Here is a 23,131-nt window from a genome sequence, read left to right on the forward strand (position 1 = left end):
TATCAAACAAAATATTGACAAAGGAAGATCTAACAAAGATAATATTCTACAGGAGAACAATCTTAATGTGCTTTGCAATATCTTAAAATAATGACAATAAAGAATATGTAGCCAAGCATATTACCATTAACGGAAAGTGTACTCATTGTGAGGGGAAAAATAGAATTAAACATGACAGCTTTGGATCCGATGCATCTTCAGCGATCGGTAAGATCCAAAGGAAACAGTATACACTCCATTTAACTTAATCTCTATGAATCAAGACATCCTTATCAGTTTATATGGTGAATTAAGAAAGGGAATAGACTGATCAATAATTGTGTTAAAAGACAATTTGTTATCGCTATTAAAACAATGTCATAATATATCTCTTTATCTTAAGGATGGGAAATCGGAACTAATATTGATAGAGAGAAAAATAAGAGAAGGAATACGAAATCGGAACTAATATTGAAAGAGAGAAAAAAACAATTTGTTATCGCTATTAAAACAATGTCATAATATATCTCTTTATCCTAAGGATGGGAAATCGGAACTAATATTGATAGAGAGAAAAAATAAGAGAAGGATGGGGAAATTAGAACTGATATTGATAGAGAGGAAAAAACAGATTGAGAAATCTGAACTCAGTCAGGCAGATCCAGAACTTTTCATAAGGAGGGGCTCGCTGACTGACCAAACTAGAGGCTCTAAAGAGCCTGTGTCGCTCACCTTGGTCTATGTGCATATTAAACAAAGGACACAAATGGATTCATGACAAAATTGTATTTTGGTGATGTGATGTGTTTGAAGTTCTTACTTTACTGAACGATTTTGCTTCTTACAATTATATCTATCATGAACTTTGCCCATTAGTAACAGAGAACTATATTTGGTAAAAATTTACATAAATTTACCAAATTAATGAAAATTGTTAAAAATTGACTATAAAGGGCAATAACTCCTAAAGGGGTCAACTGACCATTTTGGTCATGCTGACTTATTTGTAGATCTTACTTTGCTGAACATTATTGCTGTTTACAATTTATCTCTATCTATAATAATATTCAAGATAATAACCAAAAACAGCAAAATTTCCTCAAAATTACCAATTCAGGGGCAGCAACCCAACAACCGATTGACCGATTCATCTGAAAATTTCAGGGCAGATAGTTCTTGACCTGATAAACATTTTTATCCCATGTCAGATTTCCTCAAAATGCTTTGGTTTTTGAGTTATAAGCCAAAAACTGCATTTTACCCCTATGTTCTATTTTTAGCGGTGGCGGCCATCTTGGTTGGTTGACCAGGTCACGCCACACATTTTTTAAACTAGATACCCCAAAGATGATTGTGGCCAAGTTTGGATTAATTTGGCCAAGTAGTTTCAGAGGAGAAGATTTTTGTAAAAGATTACTTTAATTTTCGAAAAATGGTTAAAAATTGACTATAAAGGGCAATAACTCCTAAACGGGTCAACTGACCATTTTGGTCATGCTGACTTATTTGTAGATCTTACTTTGCTGAACATTATTGCTGTTTACAGTTTATCTCTATCTATAATAATATTCAAGATAATAACCAAAAACAGCAAAATTTCTTCAAAATTACCAATTCAGGGGCAGCAACCCAACAACCGATTGACCGATTCATCTGAAAATTTCAGGGCAGATAGATCTTGACCTGATAAACATTTTTATCCCTTGTCAGATTTGCTCTTTATGCTTTGGTTTTTGAGTTATAAGCCAAAAACTGCATTTTACCCCTATGTTCTATTTTTAGCCGTGGCGGCCATCTTGGTTGGTTGACCGGGTCACGCCACACATTTTTTAAACTAGATACCCCAAATGATGATTGTGGCCAAGTTTGGTTTGATTTGGCCCAGTAGTTTCAGAGGAGAAGATTTTTGTAAAAGTTAACGACGACGGACGACGACGGACGACGACGGACGACGGACGACGACGACGACGACGCCGGACGCCGGACGCCAAGTGATGAGAAAAGCTCACTTGGCCCTTCGGGCCAGGTGAGCTAAAAAGGGGGGGGCTCCAGTCATACTTCAGTGATTCCCAATATGACAAATCAAATTTTTCCCACATGGGGGGCACATGTTATCCATTTCATGACTTATCCATCTTTAATTATTGTTAATTTTTTAGGTACAAACACATCAAAATAGTTAATCAGTTTAAAACATTTATACTGAAGATTATAACCTTTAAAAGATACAGTAACATCACATAAAGCAGTTTTTTATTTGTTTACAATGTAATGTTTTCAAGTTTAACCAAGAACAAGCCAGAGGCATTATTAAATCTTGTATGTGAAAAGACATAATGAACTTATAATGAACTAATCTCTCTAATAAATGGCAACGTCTGCTTATTTCTCACTGAATAATACTTGCAGCTGAATTTCCAAATAACAAATTTCACAAAAATCAAGAAAAAAGCGCAATTTTAAATAAATGAATCTTATAAATATTAAATAAATACTATCTGACATGAATAAAGACAAGACAAGACAAGACAAGACAATTTATTACAACTTAGGCACACATATGGTGAATGAATGAATATTTTAATGTTAAAGTGCAACCAGAATTATATTCAGTGCAATTTCCAAACAACCCTTGCAATATAATATCAAAATTGCATCTTTGACATTTTGTTAGAATAAATATATTTTACCATCAGATCTAACTATGACAAAGAAAAAGAATATGTTTTACTTGAGAAATAAATATGTTAATGACTGTGTTTTTGTGGTTTTGTTTCATTTCACGGCTCAACAAAACAGCGGGATACGAGACAAATGTCAAAATCAGGAATAAGGATGGAACTGTATTGGAACATTGACACAGTTCTTTTTGATCTTTGATCAATAATTGGGGGAAATGTCATGTAGAAAATGAATATAATAGTAAATGGTAGCAGTTTTGGTACTTAAAAGTTGTTATATATCTATTTTGATCAGTGCAATACAAATTCAAATTTATCATTTATTCAATCAAAGGGCATTCACCTTGAAAATATTCCAAATAGTGATTAAATCATCTACTGAATTAGAATAAGAATATTTTCTTTACTTATTATGGAATAACTAATCCAAGAACTCCAATATGGAAAAATATTCAACAAGTGACTTATTAACGAATCAATTCTCAAAATTCTTGTAGTGCATGAGTAAACTATCAGTGTTTTTTGGTCACATTCAGTTGAATATTTTTCAACATTTCAATTCTTGGATTTTTTTATTCTTTTTGTAGGATTGGTCATAGATTTTTTAGTGATACAAAGTTTTTTTTAGAGTTCTCAATTCTTTCATCTTTGACAATGTCTTGACAACACAGATCTTTTGTCTATTAAGACATAAGAAGACTGCTGACTATCTGAATACAGCTAAATAAAACCTGCTCTACCTGAAGACATATAAATAAAACCTTACCTTTTATGCTATCTGTAAACACATTTAAGGCAAAACTACATCCCTGAGTACAATACTGTCTCTGAAAAATAAAAGATTGTTTATACATGAAAATAGAATTGAGAAAGTGTCAATTAAGAGACAACAACCTGACTAAAGAGCAAAAAAACAACCCAAGGCCAACAAAAAAGTTCTTTGGTCCTAAGTAATCCTGGTTTCCAACCAATGAGTTACTTCAGTAACTCATTGACCTTTATTAACTCATATTATTGTTGAGTCATAGAACCAGTAACTCAGGTCATTAGTCACAAAAAACATACATGAAAGTAGTACATATTTTAGTTTAAACATATTTATTTATAGTGGATTGGGAAACAAGTTTTGCAATTAATATTAATCCCTTTCCACTTTGCAGGTGTGAGTGCTGCCTTGTAGTGGCCTTAGCCTACTCTTTTTCGAAATCTACAAGGGTGTCTTTAACATGCAAGAGATATGGCTCTATCTTAACATGAGTCAGCCATTTATCCTCCCCTTCCGACGGACTATCATCGTTTCCTTAAGACCATACTTGCAATTGGTTTCAAAGGCGAGCCGAAAATTGAGTTCCTGAAATTTTCATCCCGAACAGGAATCGAACCATTAACCTTTGTGTTAGGTTAGTAGTCCGATGCACTAACCACTACACCACGGCTCTCACATACATATTTTACACAAAGGAGTTTGTACACAATGCTGTGAATTTGTCCTACCTAAGATCAGAAGTACCAATTTTTGTTCTACCAATATAACTTATAGGACCCATTGTCGTATGTTTATGATATGTAGAATTTTTACAGCACAGGTAACTGATCCCGGGAATGGTATAGTTTTGACATGAACTGATTATAATCACTTTATTTGAACTTGCAACAAAATTGTAATGAATGATTAAAGTTTATCATTTTACTTTTACTGTGGATTCATTATTATTCGTTGGATACCAATTTTCGTGGGTTTTGTGGATACAAGTGAACAATGAATTCAAATGTTCAACGAATTAAAAGCAACTACTTCATCTGTTACCTTGAAATAAAAGTGACCTGACAAATCCAGAATAAAAAGGGGGGTTGTTGGGTGACATGTACAACATTTACAAATAAATCTGAATTTGTTGCAACTATTTTATTATGATTATAAAATTACGCATCTTTCCATGTCTTACAATAGCATGACATATGTCTTCATGCTTCCAACTATTATTCAGAAAGGAAAACTGTCATCAAAGAGATTTAGTAATAACACTTCAAACGATTGAAATTTATGATATATAATGTTGATGTTTGGAGGGTCTTTTATTAAATCTATTAATTAATAATAACCAGGAAAATGTTCATGTGCAGTCAAAGACATCAGATATCTTTTTAATAAATGAACAATCATCATTAATTTCTAAGTGCAGATTAACTTTGTCATGTCAGCCACATATGGCAGCAGTCAATACAAGTAAGACAATACTGAGACACAAAAAGGATGCACTTCTTTCACCTCTTTCATTCTTTGCAGACTGCACAATTCAATAATAAGATATTCTCAAAATCTGGCAAAAAAATAAATCCATTTACTTGCGATTTATGGTGTTTTTATTTGACTTTTCAGTGTTACAATTTGACACTTTTTTTCTTGTAAAGACTTAATAATAATAATGCTTTTATTTACAGATCTCCTACACAACACATTTATAAAGAAGGATAAAAGGACGTTGCTTCTTTGGCTGTTCAGTGTAACAGTGACAATGTTTACTTGTAAGACTATGTAGTGTGTTAATTTCTGGATCTCCTTCACAATACATAAAGAAGGATTTCCAAAAAAGGTGGTTTTTTTTTGGCTGTTCAGCGTAACTATGACAATGTTAACATGTAAAGACTAATACTTCTATTTCCAGAGCGCCTACACAAAACATAAAGAAGGATTAGCTACAGTTACGGTGCATTTCTTTGGCTGTTCAGTATTCCTATGACAATTTTAACTTGTAAAGACTAAATGCTTTAATTTCAAAGATCCTATGATGCATAATAAAAGAGGGATTAGCAAAAAGGATGGTGATTTCTTGACTGTTCAGTGTAACAGTCACTCTGACAATGTTTACATGTAAAGACTTATGCTTTAATTTCCAGATCTCCTACACAATATATAAAGAAGGATTAACAAAAAGGATGGTGCATTTCTTTGTCTGTTCAGCGTAATTATGAAAATTTTTACTTGTAAAGACTAATACTTCTATTTCCAGAGCGCCAACACAATATATAAAGAAGGATTAACAACAGAGATGGTGCATTTCTTTGTCTGTTGAGTGTAATTATGGCAAGACAGTTTTCATGAAAAGACTTATACTTCTATTTCCAGGGCTCCTACACAATACATATAGAGGGATTAACAAAAAGGATGGTGAATTTCTTTGTCTGTTGAGTGTAATTATGGCAAGACAGTTTTCATGAGAAGACTTATACTTCTATTTCCAGGGCTCCTACACAAAACATATAGAGGGATTAACAAAACGGATGGTGCTTTTTTTAGGCTGTTCAGTGTAACAGTGACAATGTTTTCATGTAAAGACTAATACTTCCATTTCCAGATCTCCTACACAAAACATAAATAAGGATTAACAGGACTAAAAACAGATTTGTGATGAAGTAAGACTTGATGACATAACACTCCAATGTACCAACATAGTCTAACTCAGTTTTAGAAAATGAAGAAAATTCTCATGACCAAAAAAAATGAACAAAAAACAAAAAAAAGGCGAAATTGGCAAATTAGTCCCAGGAGTTGAGAGATTATGTCATAGGAAATAAAATTGAGAAAGAAAATGGTGAATATGTCAAAGCGACAACCACCAGACCATAGAGCAGATCTATGAGCAAAATCTGAATTACAATCTTAGATTAAAAGCCTATACAAAAACAAACATATATCAGTTCTAAAGGCTTTAAAAGTTAAGTCTTATTTGAAGAATTAGTTCTGTGCAGTGTTGTTTTTTTAACACATTTATTTCAAACTGCAGAAAAAGTAAATTTTCACTGGGAGAGTTTATTCTATTTTTATATGTGTACAATTAATCTTTGAAGGGTCCATGATCAAAATATATATAGAATGAATATTTTTATGCATCAAATTATGGTCCCAGGAGAACATTTAACATAACATATATAATTCTAAGGGATTTAAAAAAATTAACAAATCACAATTTCATGATTTTGTGACACGAGTCTTTAGTCACATATATTATACTTCAATAAATGTTTAGTTACACTGGGGCAATATAATTCTGTCTATTCCAAGATTAAAATATCACATCTAAAGCTGTAAAACTGCATTTATTTTGGTAAATATGTTTAAGATTATTGATTCTAATTCCCTGAATTGATACTGTAAATTCAGAAATTATTGCAAGCATTTATTATAGGGATTCTGTTAATTAAGACTAAAATGCGTTTTTAATTTTTGCGATATTGAGAAGAGAAAAATGTTGTTTAATCCCTATGAAATTTTCAAAATGTGCATGTATCTAATACTTGTTTGCACATAGACACGGGTAAGTAACCAACTTCAAATGATATAATAATACTGTAAATACAGAAATTATTGCGTGCATTTATTATTGCGATTTTGCCATTTTAGACTTGAATGCGATTTTAATTTTTACGAATTTGAGAAAAATCCTATTAAATTTATATAAAATATTTCAAAATGCGAGTTTAAATTATTGCGTTTACAACTAGTCGCATTTTTCGCAATAATAAAAACCTCGCATTAATTTCTGAATTTACAATAGTCTAAACTGTTGTTCATCAAATGAATTAAACTGTTTCCACAAGGAAAATGATACCTAACCAACTTCAAATGATATTTTCAAACTTGGTGTACATCAAATGTATCTAATACTTGCACACAGATCAGGAACACATAGACCAATAAATTCCAGTGATTATTGACAGTAATCAAAAACATTACTAGAAATCTAATCTGTGAGCAATCAAATCAATCAGGTTTTGCAACAACCAAAACAAACATGGAGCACTTAAGATTTACATTTTTACATCTTAACTTGTCATTAATCATCTATAAAATGGCTAAAATTGAGAGAAACAAACATCAAATCTCTCTGGGCACTCATCAATATACAAAATAAACTTTATGTTCCAATACAGATGTAATTTCTGAAACATGCACCGATTATGTAATTCCAGCTAAAAGCTTTCAAATGAGCAAAACAAAAACTGGGGGAAACAGCTTCATAATCAGGGAAGTTATAATATGAGGACAAATGTTTTTCCTCAGGGGGGAGAGTATAACTTGATTTTAATCAGAAAGCTCTTTGTAATATAACCATTAACAAAATTAAATAGTCTGTTGAAAAAGGATATTTTCTTTTACTATTTTTGTTTTGTTATTTCTTCCTAAAATGTTGCAGATTGATTTAATTGGTTAATGATTTGTTTTGCAACTGAACGAATTTTATTTTAGTGTTATGTGACAAAGAACTAAATAGGATTTTTAGATGCAGTCTAATTAAGTTCATAAGTCAGTCTAACTTAACATTCTATATTTCCATTCCATTGGGATTTACTGTGATGTATGTAACTCCAGAGGCAGATTTAGAGGGTTTTCAGGTTGCGTGAGGAAAATTTGGTTGATTATTTACTGGGAATCACTGAAATGAAGCATGACTGAAGCAGGCACCCTCTTGTTCAGTCAGTAGGCCCCCACTAGAAAATTTCTGGATCCACCACTGAACTCATAAAAAATCTCTATTTTTTAAGAAGATGGGTCTGACAAGCCATGGATCAATAATGTTGCCTCATGGGAACATTCGAGTGTTAGATGCAGATGTCATATCACCATTCAGTCTTATTTACAAAGAAAAATATGAATTTTTAAAATGTTTCTTAGAACATGAATGTAATGCCAAAGATAAAAATTAGCATATGCTACAGCTGAAGATTTGAAAAAGGAACTTCATTTGGATCACATGGAAAATTTCAACCGTATTTTCATACTGCTTGTAAATCCATATCTCAAATAAGTTGTTATTTAGGAGATATAAGATGATTTGTATAAGTGATAGGTTAATTTAGATAAGATAACAACACAGATAATATCTCTGATCCTAGACAATTATTTTCATCACAAAGTGGAGTTTATATGAATTACTGCAATTTTTTACAATGTTGTCTGTGGCCCTCAGGAATTTAACACAATATTTTTATCTTATATAATTGATTATAAAACTTATTATTGATGAGAAGGGTACAAATTTTAGTTAGTTAAAGGGAAAATGGTATAATTAATTGCCTTAAGGATGTACTTAGGTGAGGTTTTGGATTTTGTGTAAAGTGTTTTGACTTTTTCCATACGATACAATGTAAAATATTTTGCCCCATTATACACCCATTCATTTTTTTCTATAAGACTTAATTAATAGCCCATAAAAGGTCATTTGCCAAAATTTACCCAGATTCTAATTTTTTTTCTTTTGATTTGAGACCTAAACGATACCAATGCAAATATAAGGTAAAAGTCTGAGTTAGCTTTTTTAACCATATTTTTAAATGCATTATTAATATCTCGAAAAGGAGTTCCAATTTTGACCTATCAATTTGTTTAACTTTTTTTGTTCCTAAAATAATGCTCTTCCTACTTGTAGTATCAATTTTAAGTTCTTGATTTTTTAAAATTCACCTCAGTACATCCTAAATTTTAAAACTTTTCTTTTTTACACTTCCATGACTTCAATAAATTGAATTTTACTATCTAAAATAAAATCCACAGAATTCCTCGATCTTCCTACACTAAGTTGTGAATCAAGTGAAGGTTAAAACATATTGGTACAAGGATTCCATAGAAAAGGACATCTGTTTCCTATTTTATACATTTTCCTTGGACAGACAGACACAATAATTGGAATCTGACATTAAGAAAACTAATAAGATCTCAGCTTGCATGACTTTTGTTCACTGTGCTTAAAGGAGTAGCTAGGTTCAGTAAGACTGCACGCTTTTTGGTCTCAAAATAAAGCAGTTTTTCAAAATTGTGAAAATGTAAGCTTTACACTATTTATTGAAAAGTAGAATGCTTCTGCTACATAAATATGGGCTGTTTTTGACAATGCAATGCACATATATCGGACACTAGCATCATTAAGTCATGCTAAAGTACTGAAATCTTCAAAATTTTAGCATTTTAGCTAAAGTTTAGACTGTTTCCATCTTAAATAAAAGTGGCCACATAGTGTTCATTCATAATATTGAAATGTAAGTTGTATTTTATGATGATACATAAACATATATAAAGGTTGAGGATGAACACGGATGCGGCCACTTTCATTTTTGACAAAAACTATCTGAAAAGCGACATTTTAGCGCATATTTGATAGATTTTTCATGTTTAAGCTTAAATCGGAGCGTTTTTAATGACTCAATCAGTTAAAATCTTTCACATAAACCAATCGAATCAATTGAAATAGACACTTAAGTGTTTAAAAAGTGTCTAAAATCTTTCGTAAGATGAACTTGACATTTGAGGCAAAAATCGGCCCTTACCGGATCAACTCTTTTCGTAAAAGTCTTTCACACTATGACCATGTGTAACAGTTATAATAGAAACAAATAAATTCTTTGCTTCAATTACACTTATTTTCAACGTGCTACAAGATTTTCAGTGCTTTAATTTCATAAAAATCTTTCACACTTAGAATGAAATAAATTACAAAAACAATAAAATTAAACAGAACCCACAAATTGTCAAGAGACCAATAGAAATTTCAAAAAAACTGGAAAATTTAATCACAAATTGTTTCTATGGCAGAGTCAATGTGTAGATGAATATCTTCTGATTGGATTAATGTAACATCAATGGTGTTACAGTGTTATTTCAACACTCTATAAGGTTATATTAGATTTTGCATTTCATTTGTAGAAAAAAAAGCACACAAAACCTGTCGTCGTATATAACTTATTTAATAAACCATTTTTCTATAATGTCTGGTTTGTTAGGTCAAAATCAGAATTTGAATTGTTTGGTTTTGCCTACATACCTGAAAATATTTTACGACACAAATAGTTTCAAATGGTTTTTTTTAAATTTTTCTGCTCTTGCATCATTCTTGTTTTCTTTTCTAAAACACATATAACAAGCATACCTGTAGCCAGGGGGTTGGGGGATTCGGACGACCCCCCCCCCCCCCCCCCCACCTCAATTGAAACCAAATAAGCTTTGTTAAAGTCAACGTTCTGTTCAAATTGTGACTGTTAAAGTCGAGTTCATAAGTCCAAATAACCCCCCTTGGAAATTCCTGGCTACGGGCCTGACAAGTTTACTGTTTGCCATTTAAAATTCCAACCTACCCAACCCTATAAGGCACTGGTAGGCAACATCAAACTAAGTATTTTTCAAGGGTGGCCTGAAGTTTCATACCCCTTGAAGCTAATTGAATGCCTCTTCAGCCATTGTATTAGGTTTGGGATTTCATTAAAAGTATTTAGGCCCCACAATTTTTAAGTATCACTGAATTAACATTATCAAAATGTGCATCTAGCACAAAAAAGTAGGTACAGATTACGTTTTTTAACTACTTTATCCAAATTAAATTGAGATTTCAATCAATTTACTTCAGCATTGTCTTTCTGACAAGAAAGTCAAAGAAGAATTAAAGATGACACCAATTTTATGTGGTTCTTTGAATTTTAAAACCAAGTTTTTTTTTATTTAAAAATAACTTTTATAACTACCCAAACTTACTGCAAATGTCATTATATTTTCAAAATACATTTTTGAAAGTTTCTAAAAGGGGGGATGGTGTTGGAAAAAATGTGCGGATTAAGATAAATACACCAAATAAAGGTGTGTCCTATTTTTTGACAATTCTGACTTCTGTTTCCAGTCGAGTATCAGATTTCTACACTTGAGATAGCTTCAGAGCTTGCAAATGTATGATTTTGGCTTTCAATTGTTTCAGATACAATCTGTAAATAAAAAAGAAGATGTGGTATGATTGCCAATGAGACAACTATCCACAAAAGACCAAAATGACACAAACATTAACAACTATAGGTCACTGTACGGCCTTCAACAATGAGGAAAGCCTATACCGCATAGTCAGCTAATTCTTCAATTTGGTTGATACCCTTGTCTGTATGTAGAATATATTTCTTATAAATCATTTCTAAATTTTCTCCATATTTGACAAAATTACTTATATCTTTAACCTCTCAGTTAGACAAGTATTTAACAACATAAATTTTAATGACCAACAATATACAAATAACAGCTGTTCAAATTATCTATGTCCATTACTGGACAATAACTTTGGCTTTAGAGCTACAGGTCAACCTAAATTATGGTCAATTGACCAACTCATTTTCTGTAATTACCAATCAGACATTTAAAGGTCATTTATAAACTAAATATTATAATTAACAATGGTGTTGAAGTGTTAGTTACTTCCAGTGTAGAAAGCTGACAATTCTAATATTTATTTTGTAGCGGGGTTGCTTCCCCTTAGTACAGGTAGAACATATATAGCCAGTTTTAATCAACTGAGCTAGGGAATCGATTCTTTGGCTCAGTGGGTTAAAGCACTGACTGTCACCCAGATGACCGGGGTTCGAATCCCGGTGGTGACGATATGAATTTGTAGAGTAGATACGTGCTCTCCGGTTACAATTTATTAAAGACTCTATTTTACTTGAAAAATGAATGGCTGATGATTGCATTGCAGGCTAATGTTTAATTCTAATAACAATAATAAATGGGATTTATAGCTTACAAATGCATCCTTGAAATTGTTTAGATCTCTTAAAAAATGTTTATCCCTGCTTGTCTTGACCAAAATATTATGTCCCCCTTCATAGTGAACATGTCTATGGGGAATACAAATTTCCGATGAAATTTTTTTTAATCTTAGTTCTCTAAAACTGCTTTGTATTCGTATGCCAACTCCCAACAGTGTTTTGTTTCATTTGTTGATCACATAATTTTTGCACCCGATTTCCAACATCTAAGTGTTGCCTAAAACATTAACTACGGTAAACAACTGTCTATTAGAAATAAGATAAATGTCTCCTCGTAAATGATAATTTAACAAACTAGCTAGCATCATCAATTTAATTCTCATTTACATTAGAGTAATTACCAACAAATATCAGTACAAATTCTGTACTTCATTTGTGAAGTTAATGTCTATTAATTGAACCTGCTCCGATTCTAAAGTCGGCTAAATAATTATTTTGCCATCTGTTTGGTGATTGGTGAAATACTTATGATCATTATTGCATAAAGTATTTCACAAGAGCAATCGAGGAGCATCTGAGGTTTGCCTTCCAAAATCAATTACAGTCAGGACCCTGAACCACTGCCATTTTAAACAACTAGTCTACTGTCTGAGCTAAAGTAGTGCTCCACGAGGGCAGGGGGGAAGAGGGATCATGTGCATTGGAAAGGTGTATAGGTTCTTGTTTAAAGCTTCACATGTCGTCACAAAAGATGTGAATCACAATCAAATTCCTTAAAGGACATTACAAAACACGGCAACAGACAAAGATCCTGGCATATGATTGGTCTAACCATTTTAGACTATTTAACTCCTCCCACTTTTAAATCATTTTCTTACCTCTGTCTGTTGTAAACTTCTAGCAGAGCTGGTCCCATCCTGTCAATATAAAGTATACTTCATCAATATTTATGCAAAATTGAAAAGGATCTGACAACACTAAGTTCTACTTTTTGTTTTGATTTATTCAAAATTCAAAAAGATCTAACAACACTAACTTAAACTTTCTGTTTTGGATATTATAACATCAACCAATGACATTTCTGCCTCCAAATTTTTTAACATGTGTTTCAATTTAGACTTCAAAAATAACATGGTAAATTCTTGTTGTTTGGTATTCAATCTTCCGGTTTGGCCGACAGGGGGGAAATGATTTCTCCATAAATTTCTCATGTTATTTCGGTAAAGTGAAAAGCTTGCCTCCTGTAACTTGAACTTATCTTCTTGTAACTTGACCTAAGCTTCCAGTAACTGGACCTTAACTTCTAGTAACTTGAATTCAGCTTCCAGTAACTTGACCTTAGCTGCATGTAACTGGAATTAAGCTTCCAGACCTTGACCTTGGCTTCCAGTAAATGGACCTTAGCTTTAAGTAACCTGACCTTAGCCTCCAGTAACTTAACCTTAGCTTCCAGTAACTTGACCTTATAGTTTCTAGTAACTTGACCTTAGCTTATAGTAACTTGACCTTGGCTTACAGCAACTTGACCTTAGCTTCCAGTAACTTGAACTTAACCTCTAGTAACTTGACCTTAGCTGCATGTAGCTTGACCTTAGTTTCCAGTAACTTGTCCTTAGCTGCATGTAACTTGACCTTAAAGTATACTTTAAAGCTTCCAGTGACTTGATCTTAGCTTCATGTACCTCCACCTTAGCTTCAAGAAACTTGACATTAGCTTCATGTACCTTGACCTTAGCTTTCAGAAACTTGACATTAGCATCATGTACCTTGACCTTTGCTTCCTGAAACTTGACACTGGCTTTATGTACCTTGACCTTAGCTTCCAGAAACTTGACATTAGCTTCATGTACCTTGACCTTAGCTTCCAGAAACTTGACACTAGCTTCATGTACCTTGACCTTAGCTTCCAGAAACTTGACATTAGCTTCATGTACCTTGACCTTAGCTTCCAGAAACTTGACATTAGCTTCATGTACCTTGACCTTAGCTTCCAGAAACTTGACATTAGCTTCATATACCTTAACCTTAGCTTCCAGAAACTTGACATTAGCTTCATGTACCTTGACCTTAGCTTCCATTAACTTGACATTGACCTCATGTAACTTGACCTTTATAGCTTCTAGTAACTTGGCATTGGCTTATAGTAACTTGACCTTAGCTTCAGGTAACTTGACATTGACCTCATGTAACTTGACCTTTATAGCTTCCAGAAACTTGACATTAGCTTCATGTTGCTTGACCTTACCTTCCTTTAACTTGACATTGACCTCATGTAACTTGCCCTTTATAGCTTGCAGTAACTTGGCATTGGCTTACAGTAACTTGACCTTAGCTTCCAGTAACTGAATCTGAGTTTTTTTTATTAAACTATGATGGTCCTGTGTTTGAAGAAAACTATTGAGATTTACGGTAGTCAATTTATGTCAAGTGTTCTAATGCATCAAAATATTTGATTTTGTATTAGTCAGATATTTTCACATATTTTGTAAACAGATGTTTACTAATATTACTGAATTCAAATTTAACAGAATTGTAGGGCCATTATTGACCCTATATGAACCGACTACATTACATGTTTGTGTTGATAGTTTTATTGCTTTGTTAATCTTCTAATAGGCTGACAAATGTATGTAGAAATAGTTAGATCATAGCAAATAACTGAACATAAACCAAGTAATTTGGCAACATGGAGAACCTTCAGTACACAGAAAAGAAAATTATCATCTGTACATAAAACACAATTCCACATTAATTGTGTAATAATAATGAAAATGATAATCTGGAGTAAACAGCTATACCCCAAGTACCATTCTATATGGCAACAATCCAGACCAAGGAAGGACATATAATACAAAAGTTGTTTCTTCAATTTTAATATTATATCTAGTTATATTCTTTATACTGCTTATATATATCCTTTCAAAATTAATTACACAATTTTCATAAGTAAACTAACTGTGAGTAATTCTGAGTACTCTGAGTTGAGTATCTATTGTTTTTTTTAATTTTAGATGTCATTTGTTCCAGTGTGATAAATCAAGGCAGTTCCAACTGATCAGTGGCGGATCCAGAACTTTTCCAATGAGGGGGCCTGCTGACTTACATAAGGGTGGGTAAGGATAGGCCCACTCCAGTCACGCTTCAGTGATTCCCTATATAATCAACCAAATGTTTCCCACACAAAAAAAAGGGGGGGGCTTGCCTATGCTCATTTCTACTGTTGTTCTTATTTACTGTTACACCACTGTCCAATGTTAGGGGGATTAGCACTAGTACAAGCAAACACCCATCATTCCTTATGTGCCTGTCCCAAGTCAAGTGCCTGCAATTGAATGTTTTAGTTGGTTGCTGTCAGTATATTGACCTTTAACTAATCGTAGTTTAGGATTTTGCTCATTGATGAAGGCTGTATCGCGCAGTTACTAACATGCACACCATTAGATTCTGATGAATAGTTGTCTGACAAAGGGAATCAAACCACACCTCCTTTTTTTATAAACTTGCTGCAGACGGATTTACAGTGGCAAGAGCCTCAACCCTTTATGAAGATTCACATATTGGTAATGCATTAACCATTAAAACCAGCTTTCAATTGAAAAATAAAAAAATGGCAATATCAGCAGTATTTATTTTCCTCGGAAGTGATTACATAATTTTCCATTATCTGTAATGATAACCAATTTAAAACCAAACCTTAGAATTAATTCCACTCATTAGAGATTTAATTCAACAAGGAGTTTAATAATGTCAAACTGGAAATGAAGTTGTTACAATATTTATAACCAATCAATTTTTGTTACAACAAATTGTTAAAAAATTGAAATTTTCTGTATGTATAAATTGTATTAAACTCTTCAAACTTCATAAATACATCTCCATTAGAAGACCTTTTCTACTTAGATGAAATAAACCAAATTGTTTCATGATTAATAATATGCATTTTTACTATAAAAATATGAAGATGTGGTATGATTGTCAATGAGACAACTCTCCACCAGAGACCAAAGGGAGTGAAAGTTATAGCCACTTTTTTTGTTATTTTATAAAAGAATTTCAAAATATAAAATACCATCGTCTCAGGAAATCTATAAAAAAAAGTTATAATATAATTAAACAAATAGAGCAGACCTTTATTAATAACCTTGACACCACTGTCCCCTAGTAGATTAGTATAATTTTAATCATTGGTTTTATTAATCCCTTAACATATAAAAATATACATATATAATATACTACTGATGAAAATTACATAAAAAAAAATCAAATCAATTATAATGTTATTTTAGGACAGATTAGGGGATAAACTATTTCATCTGCAAAAAAATAAAATATAGAATTATTATTTAAAAACAAGACATTCATTTGAAAAGGACACCAAGGGACCTAGGTTCCACTGTAATTTGTGGTTTCATTAATATATATTTGTAAATGCAATTTTGTGCATCTGAACACTGAAGAAAATTTAATGAAAAAAGCAATCAATCGATCATAAATGTAATTTTATGACAGATTAGGGGATATACTTTGGTGTGTATGGAAATTTAAAAAATACATAGATTTTTAATTTAGAAATGAGACAGTAGTATATAAAGGTCACCAAGAGACATAGGAGCATTAGTTCAACTGTAATTTATGGTTTTATTCAGAAATGTTTCTTGTTTCTTGTTTTTTATAATATTATATAGATTAAACCGTTTTAATGGTTTTACTCTTGAAATTTTTGGGGCCCTTTATAGATTGCTGTTATGGTGTGTCTGTGAGCCAAGAATCTGTGTTGAAGACGATACTTTGACCTAGAATGGTTTACATTTATAAATTGTGACTTAGATGGAGGGTTATCTCATTTGCACTCATACCACATCTTCCTTTATCTATATATGGGAAAATGCATTTCTGAACATCTGAAGAAAAATTGAATGAAAGAATCAATCAATCATACTAGATGCCTATAAAATGTTAGTACAGAATATGGATTAATCATCTGATTGCAAAATGTAAATAATTCAAAATTGCTCAGTAGGGAAAAGTTAAAAATGATTAAAACTTATATAGGATTTGTAATTTTTAAAATAAGGCAATCCTTTTAAAATGTTGCAAATGACATAATCCCAAGACTTGTTAATGTTATTGTAATTCCTGATTATACTCATCCCCCAGCATAGATAAGTACATCTGTATATATGTAAATGAAGTTAAGGTTTAAAAAAATATAAAGAAAAAAATATCAATAAAATTAAAATATCAATGCATATTAAAAAACGTTTCAGTGCAAATTAGGAATCCATCTTCTGTTAAAAAAAAGAAAATAGTTTGCTCCACAGAGAACACTGAAATAAAAATATAGAATTTTATTCAAAATTTTAGGCTCAAGACAGAAAACAGGGAAAGGAAGATAAAAGGTACAAAAAAGGACTGGACATAATAGAGCATTGAAAAATATGAAATGGAAAGGGAGTGCAAAGAATAAACCACGCATTAGTCCTGCCCTCTGGAAAAAGTGCATACTATCAACATAGGAGGGTGTAAGGTCTCTACGCAATGCTAGGCCGTGTTGTCAAAGAAGTTAGAAAAAAAGGACAGGTTCCAGCCCCGGCGCCGGGGAGGAAGTTACGAATCAATTCTACATTAACATAGTTAGGTTGATTTTCTAGGCACTTCTATCAACATAGTACATATATATAAGTATTTTTACCATTATATATTTTTTCTATGAGGCATCTTAATGTACGTAGTTTAATAAACAAGTTAATATTATATAATGTATATCATGTTAAAATTGTAAAATTCAGTAATTTAAATTGCACATTTGAAATCAAAGCTTGAAACAAGGTAAAAGGTGTGTTTGAATACTTATTTTACCATTAGCCATACAACATAACATGCTCATCTTTTTTAAAATTTAATATTCTTACTCAAAATCAAAGTGCTCTAACACTAAAATATTGTTTCTGCTTTTACAAAAAATATTTAACATTGTTTTTCCTGTTTTGAAATGCATAATTTTTTTTTAAGATATGCATTTTGTATGTTGCTTTTTGCTTAAATGAATCTTTTCAAGTTCTTTCTTGCATTCTATAAAATATATTAACACATACATAAAAGTACAAGAATGACTTTGAAGTGGTTGTAAATTAAAAGACTATTACATACTAGTAACTTCTTATTATAAAATGAATTAATTGGCAACAGAATATTTTGCACTTTTAATTCTTTATTTGATGTGCTTTTAATCTACATTTAATTTGAGTTCTTACCTTTCTACAAACTGCCTGACAGCTGGAATTTACAGCAGTTGTATAACTATCACATCCTGAGTTACACTGAAAGAAAAGGAAAATATACAATTAGGAACTATAAAACTACACTTGACATATGGAAAATATATCATATTAAAAATAAAACCAAAGGCACAAGGAATTATGTGGCAACTCAACCACAAAGATCCCCTTGATAAGGTTTTCACTGTTCTATTTATGGTTTTGTTTCCCAGAAACCACCAGTTAAAGCTACTTGTATATAAAGGTTAATTTTGGTACCAGAAGCACCTGATCTTATAAGAGCTTAAGGTTCAAAATGCAAAGGCATTATTATAAAGGGATTATAATCAGAGGATGACCTTCATAGAGATGACCTTTATAGCAGGTTTGACTGTAATCTTTATTTCATTTCAAAACTTTTAGTATTCAGAAACGTGTATGTGTTTTGCTTACTGAAATCAATGTTTACTGTACGTAAAATAAAGGATGGCAAGAGCTAGTTAGCTGCTAAGAATGTATTTGTTTTACAAATGTATCCTTTACTTAATCAATGAATGTAGATATTGTTCGATTAATATAATCACATGTAACTCTAGTAATCAAAGTAATCGATGCAATGAAAGTGACAAGATTAATCAATAATCACTAATAATCAAATATGTTTAAAGTCATCTCAAACAAGATGAAGTTCAGTTTGATTATAATTAGTCAATATCATAAATACATCAAAGCACCAATATAAACAATTACACAATCTTTCCTACAGCGTTTTTATGTCTTTGATGTTGAAAACAACAGATAAGATCTGGGATATGTTTGTTAATCTGGTAATACTTGTCTCTTTGTTTCTGTAAATAGATCTAAAGATAAGCACTCGTTAGCATCAGCATTATTTACAGAAACTGTAAGAAGACTTGATAATATATATATAAAGTTATCAGTACCATTGCTTAGCATTATTTACAGAAACTGTATTAAGGGTTATAGAAGACTTGATTGTACATATCTATATAGTGATAGATACCAACAATCCTGTATGTGGGTGAAATGTTAATTGACTGTTTGTTTCAGCACTTTCCACTATATCATGGCATCCAATTGTTTTAGTTGATGGAAGAATTTGGATTACCCAAAGAGAGCCACTGACCTTTAACCTTTAACATAAAAACTGACAATGAGAGATTGGAGTCAATTGCACTAACACCCTGAGTCCTCACAAGCTTTAGCGAGCTCTGGTGCACTTAACTAAGTAAATGTAGCACCCATGAGTGAAAAAGTTAGGACCAGGCTGTCTTGAGGAAAAAAATATTTATTATTTCAAATATTGGTCAAGACTTATTTTTGCCCAGAATTAACATTTTGAGAGGAAAATAAAATTGAGAATGGAAATGGGGAATGTGTCAAAGCGACAACAACCTGACTGAGAGCAGAAAACAGCTAAAGGCCACCAATGGGTCTTCAATGTTGCAAGAAACTCCTGCACCCGGAGGCATCCTTCAGCTGGCCCCTAAACAACTATGCATACTAGTTCAGTGATTGTTTGTTTCAGCACTCTTTGCTTTATCATGGCATCCAGTTTTGTTTATATCATGGGAGAAGTTGGATTACCTGTAGAGAGCCACTGACCTTTAATAGGATAACTGACAATCATGGATTGGAATCAATGCAGAAACCATAAACCTGCTATAGTGAGTCTGGTGCACTTCTTACATCACTGAGCCAATGTAGCACCCGTGAGTGAAAAAGTTAGGACTAACATGTTTCAAGAAAAATATATTTGTTAATTCAAACATTGCTGAAGACTTATAATTTTTTGCCCAGAATTATTATTTTGAGAGGATACCTTTATGTATCAAATTTACCCCCACATATACTTAAGATTTAGGAGTAGTGTGAGTGGCAAGAAAATGGTCACTATCAACTATTTTGTATAAAATTGACAAGACATGATTATAACTTGTGTAGATTCCTGAAGACTTAAACCTGTTCTAAGAGGTTTGACATTTTGTTCAATGATGCTTGAGATTTAGTATTGATTCAAGTCAAGTACTATGTCTAAGACTGTCAGGGTTACACATTTAATGTCTACAAAGTAGGTGGAATTTTAATATAACTTCAAAGACTTGATTTGAATGTCTTTGGACACAAAACAAGGCTTTACAATTTAACTTTGATGTCTTTGGACATAAACCAGAATTTAAATTTAACTATAAAGTAGATCATCACCACATTTTTGTTAAATTTTTGAAAAGTCAGTAACAAATTAACAGAACAGAGCTTCAGGAAATTTTGCATAGCTGGCAAATAAAGTCATTGAATTATTCATAAGTTTATTTTAGAGGTTTAGTTTCAATGAACTTCCTGTTTTTATTCAATTCTCCTTACTTTTAAACCTAATGCTAGACCTTGACAGTGATATAATGAAATTTGATGTGACTGTCATACAAGTGAGAGGTTTAGTAAGGTTTAATCAACCGTTTTCTACATTTGAAAATTCCTGTACCAAGTCAGAGGTTGTCCATTCATTTGATGTGTTTTATGATTTGATTTTGACCTTTGATAATTAGTGACTTTCTGTTTTGAATTTTGCTCGGAGTTCAGTGTTTTTGTGATTGTTACTTTTTTCTGAAAACATAGTATAAATGTACTTGACTTAGGATCAATACCAGTTCTTTAGTACCATCTGACCAAATGTCAAATATTTTAGAACCTATTCTAAGTCTTCGGGAATCTACACAAGATATCAGCCATAATTTCTGTCAATATTAATTTCTGTCAATATCTTCAATGGATTATGACAGTAAGATACTTTTCAATTGATCAGATAATGTTCTTAACATACATATCTTTATCTGATCATTAGATTGCAATATCTTTTTTTTTATATATTTATAGTTTATCGTTGATTATCTCAACGAGATTAATTTTTTGCTTGAGCTGGTACAGCGAAAGTGAGAAAAGCAATCGAGTTGAGATGACCAATGATAATCTGTTTATCGCTATTTTACCTATGACGACGTTGTCAATTTCAATGTCAATTTCGTTAGCAACCGGCCACATGGCTCCTTAGTTTCTAGCGATAATTTTTCCATCTCAAGCGAGAAGCATGATATAAAAATTATCACAAAAAAGGATCAAAGGAAAAATGCACAAAATAGCGATAAATATATATAAATGAATAAACTTACACAGTTTTTAGTACCCCAAAAAAGTAAAATATATCTTGGACATCATCCCAGTCATGCCACTGAATATATTGTGTACTATTCACAGATTATAAGTAAACTTTATAATTCATCAAAAATTTTGAAGAAAAAACAAAACAACTGAATTTACAATTCATTATGAAATGGTTATTATCAATATAATTAGATAAAAATCATGATTCTAATCTCATTACTGTTGCTGATACTTAATAATAGATCTTTTAAATCTATTGTGGAATCTAAAACTAATATTTATTTTACATGGAAATTACAGTAATATTACAGGATTGTACGGGATTGTCTTATTTGTATAAATATGGTTCTTAATAGAAATCAAGGACATTATTTGTTCTAGTTTCTATTTATAAATGTAGTTATTTTCAGAAAAAGATAACAGAAAAGGGAATATGTAGTGCTAAAATTTAAAGAATGGAGAAATATGGGGTGTTCAAATAAAAAGAATAGAAACAAATTGGGTGCTTAAATATTATAGAACAGAGAATGATGGGGTGCTCATATTCAAAGAAATATTGGGCACACAATTATAGTAAAATAGCCGTAAAAGTTAAATAATGCAGAAATAAATACCACACCCCCTATAAACTGCCACTCATATAGAGTATGGTTGTTGTTTGTTGGTGTATTTCATAAGTGTTTCTTGTTTCTCTTTTTTTTTTATATAGATTAGACGGTTGGTTTTCCAATTTGAATGGTTTAACATTGGTCATTGTTGGGGCCCCATAATATAGCTTGCTGTTTAGTGTGTTCACAGCTTTATGTTGAAGACCTTACTTTAACAAATTGTGACTTGGAGGGAGAGTTGTCTCATTGGCACTCATACCACATCTTCCTAAATCTATAAAATATTTGTGTCATTTGTTGGTACCTAGTGTTTTCACATCCATCATCTCAATGACCATCAATCCATCAAATAATCCTGCTATTTCTCAAGGAACTGTGTTAAAGGTCAAATTAGCATGTGGCAAGGTCAAACAAACTGGTTTTGAAGTATTTTACCCATCAATATTTATTTGTAGTGATATTTAGTAAGGTGTCTGTGCTGTGTATCTTTTTAACATTTCATGGGGGAAAATTGCTTTTCTTAAAACTTTTTCCCTAACAATAATGTGTGCTTTGCCAATCTAATTAAAAACCGATCTCTCATGCTCCCGTTTTCTGATATGTCCATGCGACATATCAGAAAACGGGAGCATGAGAGATCGGTTTTTAATTAGATTGGTGCTTTGCCATCCCAAGAGTATCCCCCTTTTCTATTCATGACTAAACATGAAGGTCAACTACTAGTATTACATGAAGGTCAACTATTACATGAAGGTCAAATATTACGTGAAGGTCAACTATAACATGAAGGTCAACTATTACATGAAGGTCAACTATAAAGTAATTCCAGAGAAAAAGTATAGGAAATAGTTGTTGGATGGAGGTGCAGACTAACAGATGGACAGACTAAGTGAATACAATATAGCCCCACATG

At 32.0% G+C, this 23,131-nt stretch overlaps 1 protein-coding gene across 1 annotated transcript in view; it reads right to left on the bottom strand.

Moving 5' to 3' along the window:
* Nucleotides 1–23,131, bottom strand: part of LOC134686565 (proto-oncogene tyrosine-protein kinase ROS-like) — a 106,257-nt gene that overhangs the window by 66,983 nt on the left and 16,143 nt on the right. The window contains exons 3-5 of the mRNA XM_063546237.1: nucleotides 18,428–18,493; nucleotides 13,052–13,090; nucleotides 3,427–3,487 (exon numbers count right to left, since the gene is read on the bottom strand). Of these exons, the coding sequence (XP_063402307.1) occupies nucleotides 3,427–3,487; nucleotides 13,052–13,090; nucleotides 18,428–18,493 (166 nt within the window). The remainder of the gene's footprint in view (nucleotides 1–3,426; nucleotides 3,488–13,051; nucleotides 13,091–18,427; nucleotides 18,494–23,131) is intronic.

This window comes from Mytilus trossulus, chromosome 10, assembly GCF_036588685.1.
Source record: "Mytilus trossulus isolate FHL-02 chromosome 10, PNRI_Mtr1.1.1.hap1, whole genome shotgun sequence".
Lineage (NCBI taxonomy): Eukaryota > Metazoa > Mollusca > Bivalvia > Mytilida > Mytilidae > Mytilus > Mytilus trossulus.